This window comes from Lichenostomus cassidix, chromosome 4, assembly GCF_008360975.1.
Source record: "Lichenostomus cassidix isolate B80296 chromosome 4, HeHo_3.0, whole genome shotgun sequence".
Taxonomy (NCBI): domain Eukaryota; kingdom Metazoa; phylum Chordata; class Aves; order Passeriformes; family Meliphagidae; genus Lichenostomus; species Lichenostomus cassidix.
In genome coordinates this window covers 56,255,400-56,278,314 of record NC_139484.1, presented here as the reverse complement: position 1 = coordinate 56,278,314, position 22,915 = coordinate 56,255,400, and the positions used below count along the sequence as shown (strand labels likewise).

The window sequence follows — 22,915 nt, the reverse complement described above, 5'->3', positions numbered from 1 at the left end:
ATGCATCATAGGGAGCAGGGTGAGGTAATAGCCCACTCCCTGCCAGGCAGAGGCTGACCTTGAAAACAGAAAAGGACAAGGAAATGGAGATGAATCTACTAATGCAAAAAGTCTTTGCTCTTTGTAAATTTTTCAGTGTTGGTAAACAGCAGGAACAGCACTTTACAAGTTGCCAAAGAAATTTGGGAATTATGAAATATCAAAATGAAATTTACTCAATGGATTTAAGCCAGTAACATCTGTAGAATTTTCTCCTGTAAATAAGGTACTTCTGTTTCAATTTTCTGATACTTTTTGTCTTTTTTTTTTGACATTAAAATATATAAAGCAAAGGCTCAAGCCTGATTTGCTTCATAGACATAGCATAGACAAATAGCTGTTTGAGAAAACAAAATTTAATTGATCATGGATATGGTGTTTTAAAGGAATGGAAACAAAAGTGACATTAGAGGAGGAATAAGCATGTATTCCAGCATATTCTCCTCTTTAGTGAAAAGAATTTGTCAGGGTTCTGGGATATTTTAATTTGGCAATTTCTGTTAAACAAATAATCTGATAAAACAAATAAAAACAGAAGTAACACCTGTGCAGTCTGACATGACCACAGACTTAAATCGGATTCAACTCTTAACAGCCGCCCTCAGGTGCCTAAGGAATCATAGCAAGGTAATTCAAACACTGTTAGGCCAGTTTTCAATGGACTTCTGTCAGCTGAACAGCTGATAAAAGCCATCTGGACGATCAAATACTGCATAGTTCAAGATACAGAAAGTGGTGAATATATGTAAGTCAAATCAGTCTGAATGACAGATCTGCCTCCTCACTGCCTGGTTTTTTGTTACTGTTTTTGACAGCTATATATATTCCATTTTCAACAGAGTTCAGAAGTCCAGGCCCTATCTATATGGCATTTTTAATTCACATCTACACAAATGTCATGGTATTTCTCTAGGGGGAAAAAAAGTGTAGAAGCTGATTTTTGTGTCTGCTAATAAAATTATTGTATAGTTCATTCAATTATATTTTCTTAGCCGTGTATCTGTATGGATACCTAACAGCTACAAGGCAAATGGCAGACATAGATAAGATGATGCAGTCGACACAAGCCGTCACTACTACCCAAAAAGATACGACTGCAGAAGTGGTATGGAAGAGGCTTGGTCTTTCACAAGGAGCTAACAGGTTACCTCTCCCACCCCAAATGAGATAGCTGTGAACCACTAACAGTTTAGCCACACCAATGCACAACTGCCATGTGATTTGAATGAGTATTGCCCTTTTCTATCAGATATTTAATAACACAGAGACAACAGAATTTTTCTTCTGCCTCTAAGATGCTTTCTCATCTATGAGAAACTTGGAATTATAGACCAACAGTACCCTAGATGCTAAAAACCTAACAGGTGAAAATGCTGGCTACTTGCATGACAAGCTTTTTCCATGGTACAGATTTGCTCTTTAAATGTGCATTGATATACAGGTCTGCATTTTCAACTCCACTAGTGATATCAGCCACCTAATCTTACAGTGGCTTGCCACACACAAACAGCATTTATATGCCTCTATGAAAATTCTCCCCTCAACTATGCAAGTAACTGTCACTGATTCACTGGAAAATTAGATGGCCTGGAATTTTGAAAATAAGGGCAATTTTTAGGCCTTAGACACATGGTTTAGAACATATTGTAGGACCCTGTTGTGGAAACTTGTTGTCCACGTTCATCATCCTCACAGTCTAAAGCACTGCCTTGGTAATAAGGAATGGAAATACAAGAACACATGAAAGCAGTACTGGTGTTGCAAGCAAAGACAAACACTTTATTGCAAACATTATGACCAAAATTCACACCATCTAATTCCATCTAAGCTGTAGATGGACTTCTATTTGCAAGATGGTCAACTGGAAAGTCTTTACAGTTGATTTGTGTAGAAGATAACTTTCTGATGAGGCTCCCAGAACCTGCGCATGTGGAAAGACAGTTCTAGCTGTCTGATATCCATCTCCCATGTGTGGCAGTTTAGGATAGGCAATCAAAAAAAGCATCTGAACTTGTCCAACAGCAAAAAATCTTACCTGAATTAACTGTCACAATCTGAATAGACAAGATTTTGATCCTTTGTTAGCTGCACCCCTTATACCTCTGCTTGTTGAGGTATAACTTCAGTCACAAATTACAGCAGAAGGCAGCAGCTTCATTTAGCACGTATAAGATATTGTTTGCACAGTATTATCTACAGATTTTGGTTATGAATTTAAAAAGAACAAAGTTTGCAAAAGCACAAATTTTCAGGACAGTTACTGGACAGGAATCTCTGCATCTAGAATTTTTTTAACCACCAGGATCATAAAAATGTCAGCGACAAAATAAATGAGAGCATGGTAATTTTCCTCATAGCAATTACAGGTTATATGTAAAAAAGCTGAAAAAGACTGTGTGCTCAAATGGAAACTGTCTCTTCTTCAGTGATAATATGATGCAGCCAGACGTACTGTGGAAGATTAGAACTAACCTGCAAAGTTTCATTACCTTTGATTTTTAGCTCTGTGCTAAATAAAACTAATTTGTATTTTGGACTAGAAAATGCAGGATTAATGATGGCAATGTGGAAAAGAGGTTTTTTCTCCTGTGCAAGATCTGTGAATTCTTCTCAGACCTCAAACAGTACTTACAGCAAAAGAAAAATATCTGCTTTGCATTTTATGGTGCCATCCAACTCAGTAGAGGTCCAGTTTAGATCATGCATGCTTTCAAACTTCTGGTTACATAGCTAGACCTCATTGTCTCTGTTCTTAGTATCAGATTTGATCTCTTAGAATGATAAGTAATTTAGCATGGTATTTGGTAATTTTACAGATCCTGCGAAAACAGTGGTTCCTATGCTATTTCAGCACCTTCTACCCAAAATGAGGCAAAATATGGCAAAGGAGACAATACCAGAAAAATAAGACCCATGCTTAATAGTAAAAGAAAAGCTTAACTAAAGAAATAATTTTCTAATTACACAGCATCTTGTCCAAACCTTCAGGAAGGGCAGTCTAAAGAAAAAAATCTGGGTTTTTTAGTGAAATTTCAGGAATTACACCTCAGAGGATCTGTGTTCTCTTCCTATCATCCATATAAACTAGAGGAAAAAAATTCATAATGGACTCATAATTTCCAGAATTTTTAGAATACAACTTATCCAGGTCATATGTTGTCTTTCATAAGAGGTAAAACCGTGGAACACTCAAAAACTAGATTTAAAAAAAAAAAAATCCATCTTGATATCTACTTTAAACAAACCCCACAACACAGAGAATTGCTATGTTGTTCAGGTTCTAGGTTTCCCTGCATGGTCCTTATTTGCTATAAGCCAAATGCGGACCCTCAATTACATCTTAGAAATGAACACACTAAAATAAGTGTTTGTGGTCTGTCCTTCTCCTGCCTCCTTCTGCTGGGTTTACTCCCCCCAGCAGATACTACAGACTTTTACAATCCCTCATTTTCCCCTGTACCAGATACCCCTCAAGGTCTCAGGTCCCATTCCCTGGCAAGCCACAGCAGTCTCCAAGCCACAGCTTCTGTCTCCAGCTAGAAGAAGAATTTGGTCCTGTGGTAGGGCCCCTGCTGTTTTTTTCATGCATTGGAGAGGAGGGGATGATGTAAGTGGCAGATAATGGGAGCTTGGGGTAGCCCAGATCTCCAAATTCTACAAAAACAAGAACAAGAAAACTGTTTCCAGCTGTGTTAAATTTGTAGACTGTGACACTTTCTGAGATTCTGAAGTATGGTACTCCTTTAATTCCAAAAGACACCTTTCTGGCCACAGAGTGGTAGGATTAATGAACACTTGTGTCCCAAGAAACTTAAAAGAAACAGCACAGTCTGATCAAACTTCAAATGAAAGGCAGGTAGTCTTCAGTAAAATTCTGCATAGCAGTGTACTGCTTTTTGAACAGGGAAATAAGGTCTGAACTGAATCTTGCAGTTTATTACTTTGACAGAATTTTTTTTAAAAAAATCCTGAAACTTGAAACCAGAGAAAGCCAGATACCTTCTAACAGATGGCTCAGTTAGGTGGGATGGATCAGTAAAGTCCTAGTTTCAAAGCATTTCAAGGATCATAGAATCATATACTAGCTAGAGTTAGAAGGGACCTTAAAGATCATCTAGGGATTCTTGCAACTACAAGCCTAAAAGTGCATGGTGAGGGGAAAGTAGGCTCAACACCTGGAATGCAAACATTCCCAGACAGGAAAAACAGATGGTTCTTTCTACTAAGAAGCAGGGAGCAGTTCCTAGAGCCAATTCGGCTTCCAGTCACATGGGAATTACAATCATTCTAGAGGCTGCAGAGAAGCACTTCAGTGTGCCACAGAGCATGGTACCATGCACTGACAGCTTGGAGCTGGGAAGGGTAACAAGTCCTGCACAGAGGGGATCCAACAGGCCAGAGCCCCTTCCTGCCTTCTCCCACTTTTATGTTCTCAGATTACGCAGAAGGTCAGGATGTGACAGTGGATGAGGGAACTGGGCACTCAACTGCCATACCAAAAGAGCTGTCAAAAGAGGACTGACTACTTACCATGTCATGTTAAGTAAAAGCAAAGGAGAACTTTGAAACATCACTACCCATCCTCCCATACAATTTTATTTTTATTAAATAGAAAATTGGACTATCCTACTCTGCAGCATGTCTAGAGCTGGAGGACTCTGATGATATACACCTTTAGCTAAGTATCTGTCCTAGGTTACAATATAGATTTATTTAGTATTCCATTACCACCAGCTGTGGGGCATTAGCTGTTATCTCCTGCTGTGACTCACCCCTGATAACTGTTAATGAGCTATCAAGGACCCACCACATGACTCATGGAATTATCTCATCCTATTGTGAGATGCTCCACCCAGGAGGGAGGAGCCAAGCATTCCCACCTGGATATAACCTGGCCTTGGAAGTGCTTAGGAGAGTCCCTGTCTCTTGGACTCCCAGAGGACAAGAGCTACCACTAGACCTTCAGGTGGAGACCAGACCTTCCACAGGATCACTGTCTCAACCTAACTACTTCATTTGGACTGCTATCACCACCCTAACAGGGTGCCAGGTTGTATTTGACTCTGTCAGTGTTTTTCCTTTTATTGTTGCACTTATTTTTAATTTTCCTATTAAATTTATAATCCTAACTTGTGATCTCCCACTGGTTTGTTTTCACACTAACATAGTACCTTGTGGCCTTTCCAGCACCCTAAACTAATTTTCATTGCACTTTTGGCAATAGATAAAATTGGGTTGATTTCAAGTCAAAGGATATTCTCATGAGGTCCATGGGAAAACAAAGAAGAACTTGAGTCACTTGTGACACATCTTGAGGAATTCAAAGCATCAGATTTAATCATCTATATTAAATATATTATCCCTGAAATAACTTCTTGTAGTTTTTGAAGAGCCTGAAAAAATACTGTGGATTGGAAACTTGAGGAAGATCACCTTTAGGGCCACTGCAATTGTAAATAGCAATGATGGCAGACAGATGAAAGCTTCTCTGCTGTTTTGAAAGATAAATACATTACAGCAATCATAAAAGCATCTTCAGTGACAGCAAAGGAATCTATACAAAAGCTTTGTAAGAATAAACAGGATATTAGCTGAGATTCATCATTGCTGCCTTTGTAGATGTCTGTATTTAAGCTAGTTCAGCAACGGGATAAATCTGACTGCTGCTATTCTCACTGAGCACAAGGCATCTGAGATGTGAAACAGGAAGTTAGATTTCTTCTAGAAGAAGAAAATGTAACTTTTAAGAAAGGTTTCCACCAATCTAAGTCTGTCAATGGTTTTCAGCAATCCCATTAAAGAAGTCTGAACTACATTTGAAATAGGAAAAAAAAAGAAAATTCCCTTTGAGGATTTGTAAACATTTTCACATCATCCAAAGAAACTTTTACATGTTTCGTTAAGTGATTTTTATGTTACCTGTCATCCCTACAACACGAACTATATCTACTGTTAGTTTGAAAAATAAGGAATGAGTTAAAATGTTGGTACATAATTTTCCATCCTTTAAATTTTAACAACCAGAGTTAGAGAGAAAATGGAAAAAAAAAAAAAAATCCCATACTCTGTTTTGTACTGAGACAGGGAATTCTTGCTATTTATGTAGTGCTGGTAGCACTGGGCAGAATTCATCCAGGCACAGGCAACTGTAATTTACAATGCTGGTGATGAGAGAAGAGGGAATGATGCTTACCTGGACTTGTGCAAAGCGTTTGACGCTGTACAACACAACAACTTTGTCTCTAAACTGGAGAGAAATGCATTAGATGGACAAACCACTCAGAGGAGAAGCAATTGTCTGGATGGTTGTACTCAAAGAGCTGTGGACAAGAGGCATTCCTTGGGAGTCTGTACTGGGACCAGGGCAGTTTAACACCTGTATCAGTGACATGGACAGTGGGATCAAGGGCACCCTCAGCAAGGCTGTAGATGACACCAAACTGTGTGATGTGCAAGGCTGGTGAGAAGGAATGCCATCCAGAGGGACCTGGGCAAACTCAAAAAGGTGATCTGGGGGCTGGAGCACCTCTGTTATGGAGATGGGCTTAGAGAGTTGTGTTGTTCAGCCTAAGGAAGAGAAGGCTGCAGGGAGACCTTATAGCAGCTTCCAGCACTTAAAGGGGGCTACAAGAGAGCTGGGGAGGGACTTTTCACAAGGTGACAGAACAAGGGGTGATGGCTCTAAGCTGAGAGAGGGTGGGTTTAGATGAGCTATTAGGAAGAAACTCTTTACAAAGAAGGTGGTGAGATTTTCAAAAAGGTTGCCCAAAAAAACTGTGGATGCTCCACCCTTGGAATGCTCAAGAGCAGGCTGGGTGGGTCTTTGAGCAACCTGGTCTAGTGAAAGGTGGTCCTGCTCATGGCTGGGGTTGGAAACAGATTATCTTTAAGGTCTCTTTCAACCCAAACCACGCTATGATTCTATAACTAAATATGGTATAACTTGAAGTATAATAGTAGTAACAAATAACAGAAAAATAGAGTGGCAAATGAGAAGGAGGAAATCTGAGAAGGAGCTGCTTACTTCAGTCCAGAATATCTAAAACTAAGTCAAAATTTCAGACTAATATTTTGATGAAGAGTGTTGGAGCTCTGCCATGAATTAATGAGAAGATTGTTTTTCTTTAATAGATACACAGCTAGCTGGACACTAGTTTAACAAGGTAATTATCAAATGAAAGAGAACTGTTGTATTGCTGTGAACCTGCATAAAGACTTTTATAATTACTGATGTTTAGGTGTATCTTTGTTTTAGAAGACCATGCACTTTAATATTTTTGCATAAAGTATGTTCAGCTAAGTTGTCTGAAATAGGAGGTTTACTCATAAGTGGTCGATCAAATATTATCTTTCCTAAATTGTTTTTCAAATAGGAAGGCTATATATACATGATATTTTATGAAGTTTTTTCTGCCAGAAAGCTGGGTGCACTAATAACTATTTTATGAAAAAAGTATAAGTTTCATAAATGATGGTGAGACTCAACACATAAACCAATGTTTTTGATAATGATTTTTCTTTTCCTCAAATGTCTGTATGTAATTGAAAGTATGGATATATTAATGACAGGTTTACATGAACACTTGTAAAAATGACTGTAAGAATTATTGGCCCCTGAAAATTTTTCTCTGTGTCCCTTTGACTCATCATCGCATAGGTAAGGCACAAGAGTATATACCAAAAGTCTGTTTTGGTTTTTTTTCACAAATACTGTTGACTTGAATATAATTAGTATATTAGGATCCTATTTTCTGGTTGCTTCCTTCCTCAATAACTAAACTAGCAAGACATATCAAATATCACTTCACAAATTAACAGGGAAAAAAATAGTACAACTATGATGGTATAAAGAAAGAGAACAGAAAGATATAAGCAGTTGAAAAGAGTTTTAAAAAATCTATAATGTTTTTCAGTGAGAATGAAAATCATATAGTAATGTGCACATGAAATGATGTACATGCTGTTGTAACACAGCTGCCTGATGCAGGCTCCCTGCTCTTTTCCTCTCATATTAGAATTGTTCCAAAATTTCATGGTAAAGGCCTCATGGTTGTCCTTTTCAATCCTGCTGACTTCTGCTTTCAAATTCAAAGCACACAGAAGAAGTACAGTTTAGATCCTATCAACAGGTTTAGAGAAATGTGGCACGGTCTGGTGAGTAAATGTATCAGTTTCCTAAAGACAAATCATATATGCTGTGCAATTGCAATAAACCTTACTTTAAAAAAGAAGTGACAGAAGGGGAATACTCAATTGGCAAGACATGCAAACCAGAAAATTCTCACATGCCAATATTATCTCATTAAAGCCTTGCTTAAAAATGGTTTTAACATGCTCCCTGTAAACAATATCTTCTGTTTACTGTCTCTACTATTAACTAGCACTTTCAGTAGACACTAAGACGTCTTTAAACAATCATTCAGCTTAAACAGACTTGAATGACTACTTCATGATACACTACACAAACAAGCAAAAGTAAAATACTGATATTCTTCTCCTTTCTAGTAGGACAGCTAAGAGCTGGGAAATGATGAATATTGGTTCTTGCTAACTCTCTCACAGACCACTTCATTATTTTCTTGTAACAAGATGCACTTGTGGTGGCTCTGTCCATGGAAAGCTCTGGTCTGTACACTGTGCCACATGGACCACTTCTGCTGAGAAGCTACACTGCCATTGCTGTCCTAGCTAATGTTCCCCATGGACATTACCCTCATTTCTATTACTTCTTTCCTGTGCTGTAGGTAACCAGTGCCCTGATCAGAATGAGCAGGTCCACACAGCTGTGTTCAGGATAGCAGTAACTTGCCAAAGAGAAGGCAGCATTGATCCTAATTCTAGCAGCTGCAGCAAGAGCCTCACCAAAAGCTAATGTTCCATTGCAGTGTGCTCAGATGCCAGGGGTTATTCAAATTGAAGCTGACAGCACAATCTTAATCCTGCTTCCCTGTGCATCTGTATTGCAATATTACAGACTGTAATTACATGATCACATATATTTGCACAAATGAATTTGATAGTATACAAATTTACTACAATCTAAATATATATGTGCACCTTATAATCAGGAGACATATCAAGGTATATTAATACTTATTTGAAATCATGCAGTCCACAATACATCTACTGACATATTGGTTACATTCTGTTGAAAAAGTTATTGCTAGGAGCAGCCAAAGTTATATTTATTATATCTGAGCTCTCTACTGTAGAATCACATCATCAGATTCTAAATAGGTCTTTTGTCTTTGTTATTATTAAAGAGAATTGATGGGGGGAAAAAGGCTTCAGAAGAAAGTATTTTGGGATTTAAGATTGGCTTTCAAAGTATGCCAAGAGCATGCATGATGACCTTGTTTCCTGAGGGATGTGGCTCCCATTCAGCACTCTAGGACTGTCAGATGTGGCTAATTCCTTGACCCAACATGGGGGAAGTGGGTCCAAGCAGAAAAACAAGCTTCTGCCAAGCCTGGCTACTGGCTTACTCTGAGGGAGGTCAGCAGCACCGGAGGGGGTGAGACACAGCTGTAGAGCAAGGCTGCAGACTTCACAAAGGGTGGGTGACTGTGTGCTGAATAGTCCATCTTCTCCACATCTCTAGAGCAAAAAGAATTAAGCAGGTGGTTGAGGAAGAGGAACTGTCATCAGACCAGAGAACAGCATTGTCATATGAATGTAATGCTGATCCTGAATATGTAGAATAGATTCCTCCAGGACTTGGATTGTTTTCATGGAAGTAAGGGAGAAGAGCAGAGGGCTATTACCTCTATGGCGTAAATGATATCAAAAGTAAAATTAAATGAACTTTTCAATGCAGGATGGCACACATGGCACCTGGCAGGAGGTCTAATGAAGGATTTATCACAAAAGAGTTCCTGCTCCATACCTAAAGTCACGCTCACTTTTTAGCTCAGTTAAGGAACACTTTTCTGAAGTCAGTGGCTGAATCACCTTGCTTTGGTCCATGATGTGGAGAGGTCTCCAAGCTCACAAATTGCATGCCCTTCACAAGAAAGGAACTCCAGCAATGCACCCAATGCATGCCAGCCATTAGCAGGCAGGTAGCTCACTGGACTGGGCTGGATCTAGTCTGAAATAAACCTCTGCAAAACATGAACTGTGCGGAAGTCATGCCCTCAGCACGGTAACTCCTACTCACTGCACTGCCTGCTAATGTCAGTGCAGCATCCAGCCACCAGCACAACAGATCATAAATCAAATCAACAAGCTGGCCTTGAGAGTACGAACAGTACAAACTTTGCTGTTCTGAAGATGGTTGGAATGTATTGTCCTGACTCTCTATTTAGTCAAGAACCTTCTCCCTAGCATAATGCAACTCCCAAGTTGTACACAAATTCATACTACAGGCTGTGCACATTCCACTAAGCTAAGTTTAACCCTTCTCAGCATACGATATCCTCTGTTTCATTTGCATTTTAAAACTATTAACTAGTTCCATTAGTTGTGCATACATAATGGAGAAAAGAATATCAAACAGAAACAGTCTGGAAAGGAAAGACATTCCTTTGTTTTCCAACTTGATATGTCTCTTCTTGGTGCAAGTCCATGTTGAGGTTCAAAATCTCTTAGCCTGGACATTTTCTTTTTTTTTCTTTTTCCTTTTTACCCCCTTTTTTTAAGACCATGACCTAGAGCATCCCTTCGGATTACACAATTTGATGCACAGCCAGCCATGCATGTGCAACTGTCCCTAAGAGCCAAGCCTCAGTAAAAAAGCTGGTGTGCCTACAATCTTGAAACAAAAATAGCTGTCAAATCAAAGCTAATTTGCCACAAAAGAAAGCACAGATCCACAGTTAGGGAATACCAAACTAGTTTGAGTTCAAAATTGCTTTAAAAATATAGGGACTTGATTTTATAAAAGAAAAGTGTATTTTTAATCTCTCTAATATAATTTAATAATGGATGAGTTGATTTTCCTTAAGGCTAAAGGTGGGGGTAGGGTGGGGGGGAGGAACAAATAAAGGTATTACCAGTTCTTGAGAGGGAAAAAAGTTTTAAAGTCTGTCAGCAACTAAAAGAGGGGAGAGAAACACAAACAGTTATACAGCAGACTGCTGCTATCACATGTGCCATGAAAAATATGTTAGTTTAATGTTCCCTGGACCAAGGTTTCATTTTACCTTATTTTAGTGAATTAAATCATGTACTACAAAGGAATTTGGATCTGAATGAAAGGAACAAGATTGATATCAGGATGAAAAGTAATGCTATATTAATTCAGGTTCAGACATTAAAGACAAAAATAAAATTGAATTACACAGTGTTCTAATATTTCTGGACTAGATAAAATTGTATATAAAAACCTTTATCATAATCAAATGGAGATGGGAGTAATGGATTTTTAATAGACACAACAAAATGGTCAACATCTACTTTCAGGTACCCAGTGAACTGCATTGATGGAGTTGACTCAAAAGCTGCCATTGGACAGACAGCTGTGCACTGGTGCTTCTCTGCACATATTCCTGTACTATATGCAAAATGGTAAGCTAAGATTAGCCCAAGTCACAGATAAAAAGCATGTGTTTGAAGTTGAATGGTGTGAAAAAGGTAACACTGATAAGGAAGGAAGAGCACTTTCACAACACTGTAGTCAAGGGGCAAGTTTCCTTGGCTGAAGGATTATTTACGTGTAGGCAGGTTTTTCTGGAGCAGAGGCATGGAAGAGACATCACCTAGACTCTGCATGTGATAGTGCCTCCAGCAACAAAATTTTGTCAACCACTGACTATTTCCACAACATGTCTTGGCTGGGTGGCAGCAATGAAACAGCCTTAGACAGTAAAACCACAAGGCTAACAGGGGATGCAGTGTGCTGTGGCATTATCTCCTCAGCAGCCCAGAGCTTGCTTGCAATCCTTCTCTTGGTTTCTCATACAATATAAAACCAAGACACCAACACTGATTCACCTGAAACAAGATCCTTCAAAGAAGAGCATATCTGGAACAATGGACCTGGACTAGCACTTTTTCCTGCACAGGCAGAGCTGGACATCAGTGTCCTTCAGGAGCCAACATATTCCCAGCAGTTCAGCAGAAAGGTAGTTTGAACTCCACAGAAAAAACAGAATATAATAAATCTCAACCATTCTGTTCCAAATCCAATACATATACCTATAACCTGTCCTCTCTGATGTAAACTTTTAATAGTATCTATATATTGAGTTCATTTGTCTTAAAAAATCCTAAGCAAATACTTCACAGAGACCACTTCTCTGTGAAAATAAAGAGGGAAGAAACAAGAAATGCAAGGTACTGCTTACACTGCTATATGCACTGGAATGAACTTAAAATATTATGGTATAAAACCTGTATGGATCAGAATAGTGGAACAGCAAAATGTCAGCAACATTTTAAAGGTAATATAATTTGGAGTGCAGAATTCAATATGATAAAGAATGATAGTCACTGTATAATATCTGAGCTTTCCCATACATAGCAGACTTTAAAAAAAAATCATGACTACATTAATTCAAGGAAATTTTCAATATGGAATTGGGAACAGTATCTCAGTGTCCAGAATCAGCTTTTGGGTCTATTTCTACTAATCATGGTGCTGCAGCTGACCCAGTTTAAATGTATTTCTATAAAGATTCCATAATTTTTGGTGATGTTGCATGTTGTGTTCTCCTAAGCCATTTAAAAATATTGCACTACAGTAAATACCTAGTGCCTAAAAATAAGGTGCATCATGTGGAACAGCTCTACTGCATCACAGAAATACAATGTAAAAGTCTTAATAAAGTTTTATTTGTACATTAAACACAAGCATGCACATTTTGTGTAATAGAACCTACACTATATTAGGATACATGTTTGTGTATCTATGTTCTACTTGTGTGTGCATACAGATCTGCAAGACTAAATTTGTGGGCAGAGGAGCAAATATTTTATTATCTGAACTTAAAAAAGATCATCTGCACCTACAAGCCTTGTCCTGACAGTGTGCTAAAGCCATGAAGTATGCAACACCACTAGCTGCACTGGTAAGAGTAAATGCACAATAAAGAATTTATAAATTATTATAAAGTTATCATATTATACATAAACTTCCCAAACCCATGAGGAATTATGTTCTGAATCATCTACACCCGAGGATTCAAAATGGGAAGAAAAAAATCTGGCCCATTGTTTAGTTATTCAGTGTTCTATAAAAGGAAATTTGTTCCTAATATCTTCAGGCAATCCATGTGCTCCAAAGTGTTATAGTTTATACCAGCAGTGGATAAAACTACTATACTTAATTAAATGCCTCTCTTTATTTTAGAAATGGGACAACAATATGAAAATATCCTCTACCACAAAACTTCCATTTTTTTTATGGTGTTGCTTAGGTAATTCATAAAGTGAGGTATTTCACTTCTGAAAAAGAAACAACATGAGTGTAACAAAAGAAAAGAAACAAAATGAAAAATGCAGAAAAAAAATTCTTGAAGTACTAAGGGAAACATGAATATTCTAACCCAGTCTTGTTTCTTACAGGAACTCTGTAACTATGTTAGAACATTTTTCTGCAAGAACATAACATATATTAACCGATAATCTTAAAAATCACCTGATAATATTAAAAGCTGAAGCAATAACTATTGAATATTTTCAATTTCATGGAAAAAAATTAAAATACCTCTAGTACAGCAACAGTTTTATTTCTCAATTTAAAGAAAAAATTAATGTACTAACAACATTTGAAGCCAAATGCAGTTATTCAGCAAAACAAAAAAAGTACTGACCAATTCCTCACAATTGCCATTACAGTATGCACATTAAATAATTCAGAAATTATTTAACCTGAGTTTTAAAATAGCGAGAAGTTGGGTCATATTTTGATGTAAAAAGCTCTTGATTTCCATTATTTTGCATGTGTTTCCATCATTTTATTAACATCACCTCCAGCAGAGAGAAAGAACTAAATGCTACATAATTTGGACCAAATGGGTGAACAAAAGCCAACCACAACAAAGGGATTATTTATATTGGGCAGGGGGAAAGCCCATAAATCACTGGGATTCTCTCATGTTAATTTTGCCTTTATTCTTTCAGCTTTCAGAATGGACCCAAGACACCTATAATGTATCATGTCCTATGATATGATGATTTCTCCCAAAGAGGGTTTATCACTTAATCTCTTTATACAGCAGCAGAACCAATCTGACTGGGGTTTCAGTGTGCCACTGCAATTAGAGGCTCCATATAACTGTGCAATATTCACATCAGGAGTTAGTAGCCCTGACTACGTTAGCAGACCTTTTCCAGGTGCCACTTCACAGACACAGGGACTCCCATATTGATTTGTACAACACACTTAGTTACAAGCAGAAAAAAACCTGGGAACCCCCTTTGTAAGACATCTGAAATCTTGCATTATTTGTAGGATAGTCGAAAAAGTGGCTGATAAAACAGTTTTCATTACAAACTTTTCCATGGAGTACCTGACTGAGGTGGTGTGTGTACACACAGGTAACACACACACATGTTGCATGTGGCTGACACTTTGCTGTGAAGCAGCTCTTTTTTTTTTGTATCTTGCAGGTATTGATAACTCAGCAGGGCAGGAGCACTAAGCCAGCTAACAAGACTGCAGCTGGCAGAGGTGAAGGTCTAATTCATATCTGCTAATTGCAAATCAGGAACTAGCAGGAATTATTCCTTCAACACCTGTCAGTAATAGGGAGAAAAAGAAAAATGCTCTTTCTGAAGGAAATTGGGGGAAGATTCATGTGCAAAGCCTTGCTTAGCCAGCAGTATTAGAAAAAAATTATTTCTACTACTCAAAATTGGAAATAGTAAGGTGGTTTTAATCACAGAAAGTTTAGCATCCAAGATGAGAAAATTGTTCCAGAACTGGTTATGATGACTGAAACTGAACTGAACAGGGGACTGAAAGCTGGCACTGGCTCTGGGACCAGAGGCTTCAGGGAATCAGTGGTTCAGCCCCCCATTAGTGGAGGCTTCACAGCCTCCCCAGGGAATCTCTCCATGCACCTCATTTTTCTCACTGGTAAGAGCAAGCCCCTCAGTTTTTTTATTTTTTTATTCTTTTAAATGCAATTTAAGGCCTGCCTCTCTTCTCCTGCTCATCATAGATATGGAAACAAGCCATATGAATTTACTTGATATGTCTTGTTATTATTTCCCATTTTTCTCTTTCCTTTTTGCCATGTCTTCTCTTCTGCAGACTGACCAACTCAAACTCTTTAATTTTTCTTAGTAAGTCTTATTTTAGACTTTTGCTTTCCCCTGGACATTCTCCAATCAGACAACATGTTTCTGTACAAATGCCATCCAAAACATGCATTCAGTCAGACAAAGAAAAGGCAATCCCAGTCAGTAGGAGAGATACAGCTGGTACTTCAGAATACTGTATTCACCAAAGCTCAATGGACTGGGAGAAAATTAAAAAAAACTATGCATGAATATTAAGAATCTGTTAAAGAGACTTCATAATATATCCAAAAATGTTACTATAACATGAGAAAGAAAACAACTTTGGCAAAAAATGTTAGTAGGAAAATGAAGGCAATAATTAGAAGGAAAAAATCCTGATAATTATGATGATTATAAAAAATAAAACCAAAGATAACAAAGGGGGAAATGTTCTGTAAAAACATATTATGAAATATAAAATATTAGAATTAGATGCTGAAGTTGGCAGTCAAAAAAAATCTGTACATGTAAAAAGTAGAGAAAATAAGACCTTGAAATTTAGCAAACCTTAATTTAATTTGGGAACAGAAAAACTTTCAATATCGATATATAAGAAGCTTTTTCGTTCTACTTTAGGAAAGAATGTTGATCTTGTGTGAAAAGTGCTTTCTAGTCCATCAGCAACTAAGATGGATCTTAAAAAGTATCTATGAGAAGTAAATGTTTTGAAATTAGCAGTTATAAGGGGTTTTTTCACATTTCTATCTGGTGTTATAAAATATTAATTAAAAAAATAAAAGAACTACTGAGGGAATTTTAAAAACCCACTACTGCTGTGCTGATATTTAAGGGACACTATACAGTCAGAGAACATCATAACATAATACACTTGCTTGATATCAATCCAGACAAAATAGTGAAAAAAATTATACAGGATTTAACTGACAAAGATTGAAATGAAAGAGATGTAATTAATGCCAGTCAACATGGGTTTGTGCAAAATAGGACTTGTCAAACAAATCTCATTTTATTCTTTGATGAGCTCACAAAAGTTTGGGTGATAAAGATAAGTGGATGGGTACAATACACTTCGACACCTGTTAGGCATTCAACTTACTAATGCATTACTTACATTCTTACCAAAGTTTATTAACATACATTTTTCATAGAGCATTTGTAAAATTCATTGGGAACTCTTTAACACATCAATTTTAGGAAGTAATTGTTAATTAGAAATCACTGCCTGGAGGGCAGAGGGGCTAGTGGTGATCCAGACAATTGCGGACCTCTTACACATGATTTTAATGAAATTTTTACCTATCTACTAAAATTAAACTCAAAAGCATTGCCAAGGAGCTTTGAAAAAACCCAAAACTAGAATAGTGGTATATTAAGATGAAGACCAGGGAGTCACACAGAATAATCTGTCTCACAAAGCTAGGCCAATTTACTGTGTTGTACCTGAATGCTGAAATCATGTTTAATGACTGTGATTTCTTGGGCAAAAAAAAAAATAAAGGGAAAAAAGAGAGATGATGTTCCTGGAAATACAACAATCTATTTCTCTTGGCAAATTTAATTTTCTCTCTAAGAGTTATAGGAGAGAAGTTAGATGACCATTTTAGAGAAACTTGGGGTGATAATGTAGCATGCTGGCCCCTCAAACCATCTTTTTGAAAATACTTATGCAAGTGGGAAATGTGTGATGAACTTTCCGTTTATTCCCAAACTATGTTTATAAGAAATATCCACTAGATGTAGCTTCCCACCATTAACCCTTACCATTAAAAGGTTTTTGATAAAGGGCTATAAAGTTACCTGCATTGCACAGGTTATAAAAACAGAGACAAATTTAGAATTAATCTGCTGCACCTTCCTGGCTGTGTATTAATTAAATAATTTGGAGTAAAATCTAAAATACATTTATGTAACATATTCTAAAGGCACACAGAAAAACTTAGATAAGCACTTCAACGCTGATGATTTTTCTATTTGATCCAAAGTTCACTCTGAAACTATTGCACAGAAAACTCTTTTTTTCATTCTATATCTATCTATCATCTATCTATCATCTATCTATCTATCTATCTATCTATCTATCTATCTATCTACGTATCCATTCATCCATCCATCCATCCATTACTCAAAAAATCAAGAAATGAAGAAAAATTAAACCAGGTTCATGAGCCAAGCAGAGAAAATGAACAAAAAGGGCATAAAATGCAAAGTATGATATAGTTACCTTGTACATTCCAAACACAAACTGCAGTAGAAATTATAACACAAAATACATATTCAATTATCCGCTACAGATTCAGAGCAACAATAAAACTGAAATCACTATATTTTCCTAGGGATAGGGAGAGCAAAGAGCTCAAATTGTTCCTTTTGAAATTTCTACTGTGTAACATTATGCAATGCCATATAAAATTGGGTGATGAAAGCCTATAAAAAGTGCCTGAAATTCTCAATATATTCTACATCTATATGCTTTAATAAATCCATTTTGAGGACCCCATATCTACCACACATGAAATTTTTTTGCAGCTACAAATGTGATAGCTCATGCTTTTGCTTCCTCACAGTATACAGCTCCTCTATGGACAGAAATCATTTAGTGAACAGAAGAGAAACGTAGACAAGCTCTAATTTTCTGTACAGTGGCAACTGCATTCATTATGCGTTACAGTAGCACTCTGCCCTGAAAGAGTTAACTTTCTAGCTCCTATTCTCTGCAGTGCTGCATAAACACTGCACATTATTCTTACTGAGCATGCTTCATCTTTCCTGTCTCCACAGTCTTGGGCTGTCAATCACCTGTCAGTCCCCACCACATCAGCACAGTGCGCATCACCAGGCTGTCAGCACAGCAGCTGATGAGACTCTGCTAAGAGCTGTCAATCAAACTTGTTTCTCTTATCTGTTCGGGAAATATTTTGTCTCTGAGAAACAAAGAACCTGGGCAACAATGGATCAGAGTCTAGTATTTACTCTTTTACAGGGATAGAAGCCTCTTAACAGGAAATGAATGCTTTATCCACAACAAGGAAACAAAAATTCTGCTCCATTAGGCGTATTTTCTTTTTTTTGGTTTTGTTTAAATCCTGTTTATTTCCTGACCAAACAAATCAGGGCATAATATATTAAAACTATTTTCTTTTTGCTCTCACTGTAGAATGAACTTCATGTGTTTATTTCTTAGGTTCTGTAATTCAAGGCAGTGTAAGACAGGTAGGATCTCTGGTTTTGGGAATCTTTTCTTGTTTTTAAGCATTGGAATGTGCGAGGTTTCTCTCCATCTCAGGGTAGCCAAAAAGCCAGACTAGAGAAACGCATAATTTACACCTTTGTTAACTTAAAATATACCTTTATTTTCTGCAGCATTTCTCATTAAAATTTCAACATAGAATTCAGTGATATGAGCAGGGTTCATTGATAATAGGAGACCAAAAGAATGGCTGAGAGGTATAAGCAAGTAGGAGAAAAACACATTTTCAGTGGCTGTTCAAAAGAAGATAGTATCTTCTTTCTGGAATTCTGTGCCAGGGAGAAAGAACTGCAGAAGGTAAAGTTCTTGAATCTACAGAAATCAAATACTGAAGAAAGACAAAAAGAGCTGCAAAGATGGGCACAGCAGCTATTTCTGGTCTGACACAGAATCCCTGCATGAAAAAGTTAAGCTGGGCTTTCAAGTCACATCTATCCAAGGCAGAGTATCGTTCTGCACAGATAGCTGGTCTAGGTCTAACAAACCTGGCAATCAAATTAATTAACACCAGTGGATCACTGAACTAACAAACCTCTGCTCTTCCCAGGGCATAAGTAAGTACCTTTACATGCTGTGCTGTGCAGATATAGGTACACTTAAAGCTAGCTGGAGTATCAGTACATAGTGCTGTCTTATGAGAAGCAAAGTAAACATAACCCAGTGACTTAAAATCCCCATTTTGAACCATATCTATTTTTCCCTACAAATTAAAGAATCTCAGAGCTGACAGTCTAAGAGAAACATTGAGAACAGCAAATGGAAGAAAACTGCTTTTCTCAGTATAGAGAGGGTGCTGTAAAACATGGAAATATGAATGGAAGACCTAAAACTATTTTGTGTTTTTCATAAAGCTTCAGTTTTGGGCCGTGAAATTAAATAGCAACTTAGTTTTTTGAGACAAAAAAAAAAAGGTGTGTTTACAACCCTTACAATCTCTTGGACAAAACTGTATATTAAAAGTTAAAACAAAAGGAAAGGCAAATAAAAGCAATTTTAAAAAAAATCTTCTACCACTTACACAAACACTGATTTACTGGCCTGCTCTGAACATTTACATTGGCTGTGGGATTGGACTGTTCAGGTAAGAGCAGAGGGCAGACAGAGCCATGTGGGAAACAGGCTATGACAGGAAACTCATAGAAAGGAAAAGTTTAAAGCAAGCACAGGAAGAAAGCCCCCAAAGGAGTTTGGGAACTGCACTCAAGATTAGTTCCCAGCAGCCTCCCACAACACATTCGAGGGGCTTTGAAGAAGGAACCTGGGGCAAAACACCACACTTCTGCATGTCTCTGATGGCTTAACACAAGTTCTGGATAGCACCTGAAAAGAAGGAGGGAAAAGAACTGGGAATTGCCATAACCCAGAGAAAAATGAGGCCATGGACAGCGAACAAGTTTTTCTCCTTTCCACACACCCACACACACAAAGGGTTTTTTAAAATTTGTTTTTTCCAAAAGAGAATATTTTAGTTCTCTAGAAGAGGGAAACCACTGCCCAAAGTTAAAAAAAAAAAGGTGGTGGCCACAACCAATGCAAATAATGGAAGCAAATTTCTCACAGGCTGAAGCAAGACAAAGCCAGGCAATTTTGACCTGAATCCTAGAGCAAAGACAAGAGGTTGGCATCTTTCATCACTTTCAACTGTATAAACAACTTCTCAAAGGATGCCTGTTTCTCTTTTCCTGGGCCTTATCTTGGTTCCCTCCATTACTGAGTGTGCCTGCAAGAGTAAGAACAATTTGTCTTTTCTCTTTCCTTTCTGCCTGTTCCAATGTGTTTAATGTCCTCTACATCCTAAAGAGCACACCCACTAGGCAAGAAGGCAGGTGCCTTGCTGGAGACAGCGCAGATGAAGAAAAGTGCACTTTTGTTTCATCGCTTTCTAAACTCCGTGTTTGGTGCTTCAACCACATGCCACATTCTGGCTCACCTCACAGGAACCACAGCCCCTGATCAGCTTGGAATAGAGGTACTGGGTGTCATTATGGTTTTTGGGAGATGCCAAGAGCATCCATAAAAGAATAGCAGGGCATGAGCGTGGCTTGGGCAAGCCGAACAGTCCTGTATGGGGAGCAAACTGCTCTGTTCTCAGCTCCTGGATGTGGTTTTGGACACAAACGTCCAGCTGGGAAGAGAGAGCTACTCTCAACATGCAACCTCCACTCTGCAGCCACCACAAGAAATGCTGAAGGTGTCCCCAAGCAGGGACCTGGGCAGCATGCAGGCCCCAAGACTGCTCTCAAAGCCTTCTCAGAGGGCAATGGAAGTCTCAAACTGGAACAGCACAAGCATGCTCATCAGAGATTCACTGAGTTGGAATACTGCTTGTGTCAAAAAGAATCACTAATACTGTAGTTCAGAATTCCATAAATATTTACTAACAAAGGAAAGGAAATATGAATGAACAGCAAAAAGCCCTCTGTGCAGAGCTTCAATTCCACACACTGAGAATAAACCAAAAGTAACAGCTTGTGCAGAGGTCAGAAATTAATACCAGAGGAAAAATCCTGTGTACTAGTTGCTTTTAAAAACAGGACTACAGTAACTTGATCTTTCAATCATTCTTATCAGCAATAATGCCAAGAATCACAGTATGACCCCATGCCAAACTGTCCCAGTTACAGACAACACAACCATTATCAAGCATTTGTGACAACAGGAGTATTTTACACTTTGACAAATTCTTTCATATGCAGCACTGTTTTCAAGAATCGCAACTCCCTCTGATCTAACTGGACATTAATTGCTTTTTTGCTGATGTATCTGTGCCTTCTGGACTGATAACACAAGTAGCAAATCTGATATCTGACAAGTTGACTCACCCTAATCAGGACAGATCAGCTGTTACCAACGTTGCTATAGGCTGTAATTTGAGGACCTTTACAGAGTTATCACTTGCTTTGAAAGGCAAGAAACTGTAATTCTGTCAACACTAATCCCAGAACGTGCATTCAAAGTGGTTGTTATTTTTTCTCCAGGAGAAGGTAACACTTGTCAAATAAATACCTGAGATAATTTATAATAGGGATTAGAAGTATGCGAGCGATACACTGACAATCATTCACTCTCATGGAAAAGAAGAGCCTCGCAAGATTCAGAACATTAAGTAGAGAGCACAATCTGTCACCATGAAGCAGGGGTCAATCTGAATGGAGTGAAACAATTGGCAATGCAGTTTTTCAATGTTTACTTCTCTCTCTGTTGCTTAGTGCTAAAGCTGAGTGAATTATTCACTCCAAACAATTTGTTCGATGAATTCTATCCCTTTTTGCTGCTCAACACATGCAGGCAATGGATACCAATGCCATCAGAGTTATTCACTGCTTCACTTTTATTCAAGCTTTCATTTAGTGCTTTATTGAGAGTATTCTAGACTTCCACTGCTGCTCAGACAGCATCCAAGGCAGGTCCTTAATGTGTGCAAGCGGTATAGATCCACACAGTTGATGGAATAATACTCATCCACATCAGCAAGGATAAAGCTTTTAATTTGTTGTTATTCTGATCCCTCTTTAAATTTGGAAGCCCTTCCAGCAACAGAATTGATACTTGCTACAAAGTTCCCTTTCTGTGAACAATTTTGCCCACAAGACTCAAAGCTTGAACTTCTGCAGAAAACAGATTAACAAAGAACACAAACACAGCCACAAAGCACATTAATTTAAAAAATCCGAAGATTATATTATATTATTTGCTTCACTCCACGAGGAAATAATTTATTTTCATGTAGTAAAATTCAGAGGAATTCAATAAAAAATGGATTCCCAATTCATGGAATTCCTTAACATAACTTAATAGTTACTGAATATACACAAGTGACTTTGTCATTGCCAGGGTTGCATGTGTCTTGTACAGATAAACTGTTCTTAGAAACTCAGACTTAACATTAGAACAAAAAATATACATTTCTTACTGTATCGCTTTGGTCCATCTTCCAAACAAAATGAAAGTGTTAAGGTTGCATCATCTTCAAAAAATTCAGTTGCAAAGGCATCCCACCAGAGGTTGTCACTATCCTAGGAAGCAACAGATCATTCACTTAACAGGAGGCAAAATGAAAATACGTTCATCTGTTGTAAAAGAAATTCAACAGGATCACACCTAGTTTGGCTTCTTCACCAATGGTTTTGGGGTGCAGATGTCTATATGATATTTCAAACAAATTTACTAGATAAAGTTCTAGTTCTAATTTAGGAAAAATCCTGGAGTGTTTAATTTGCTGTACAATAAATTATCTTGCATTTTATCAAGCATACTAAATACGTAAAAAAAAAATTCTTTTCCATTTTTTTCCAAATGTTACATATGGTTTTATAAATCAGTTGCAAATAAAGCTCTTATGGCTTTTCCCACCTTCTCTGGGCTGTGTCTCAAATACTTGGTCCTAGTAATGAAAAATCCCTCAGTACTTAATTCTATAATGCTACGTAACCTCATCAT

The 22,915-nt window shown here is 37.7% G+C and overlaps 1 protein-coding gene across 10 annotated transcripts in view; it reads right to left on the bottom strand.

Moving 5' to 3' along the window:
* The window catches only part of LDB2 (LIM domain binding 2), a 214,913-nt gene that overhangs the window by 118,941 nt on the left and 73,057 nt on the right, over positions 1 to 22,915 (bottom strand). For all 10 annotated transcript variants that reach the window (XM_085059288.1, XM_085059287.1, XM_085059289.1 and 7 more), the window contains one exon: positions 22,389 to 22,491. In XM_085059288.1, coding sequence (XP_084915414.1) covers positions 22,389 to 22,491 — 103 coding nt within the window. The remainder of the gene's footprint in view (positions 1 to 22,388; positions 22,492 to 22,915) is intronic.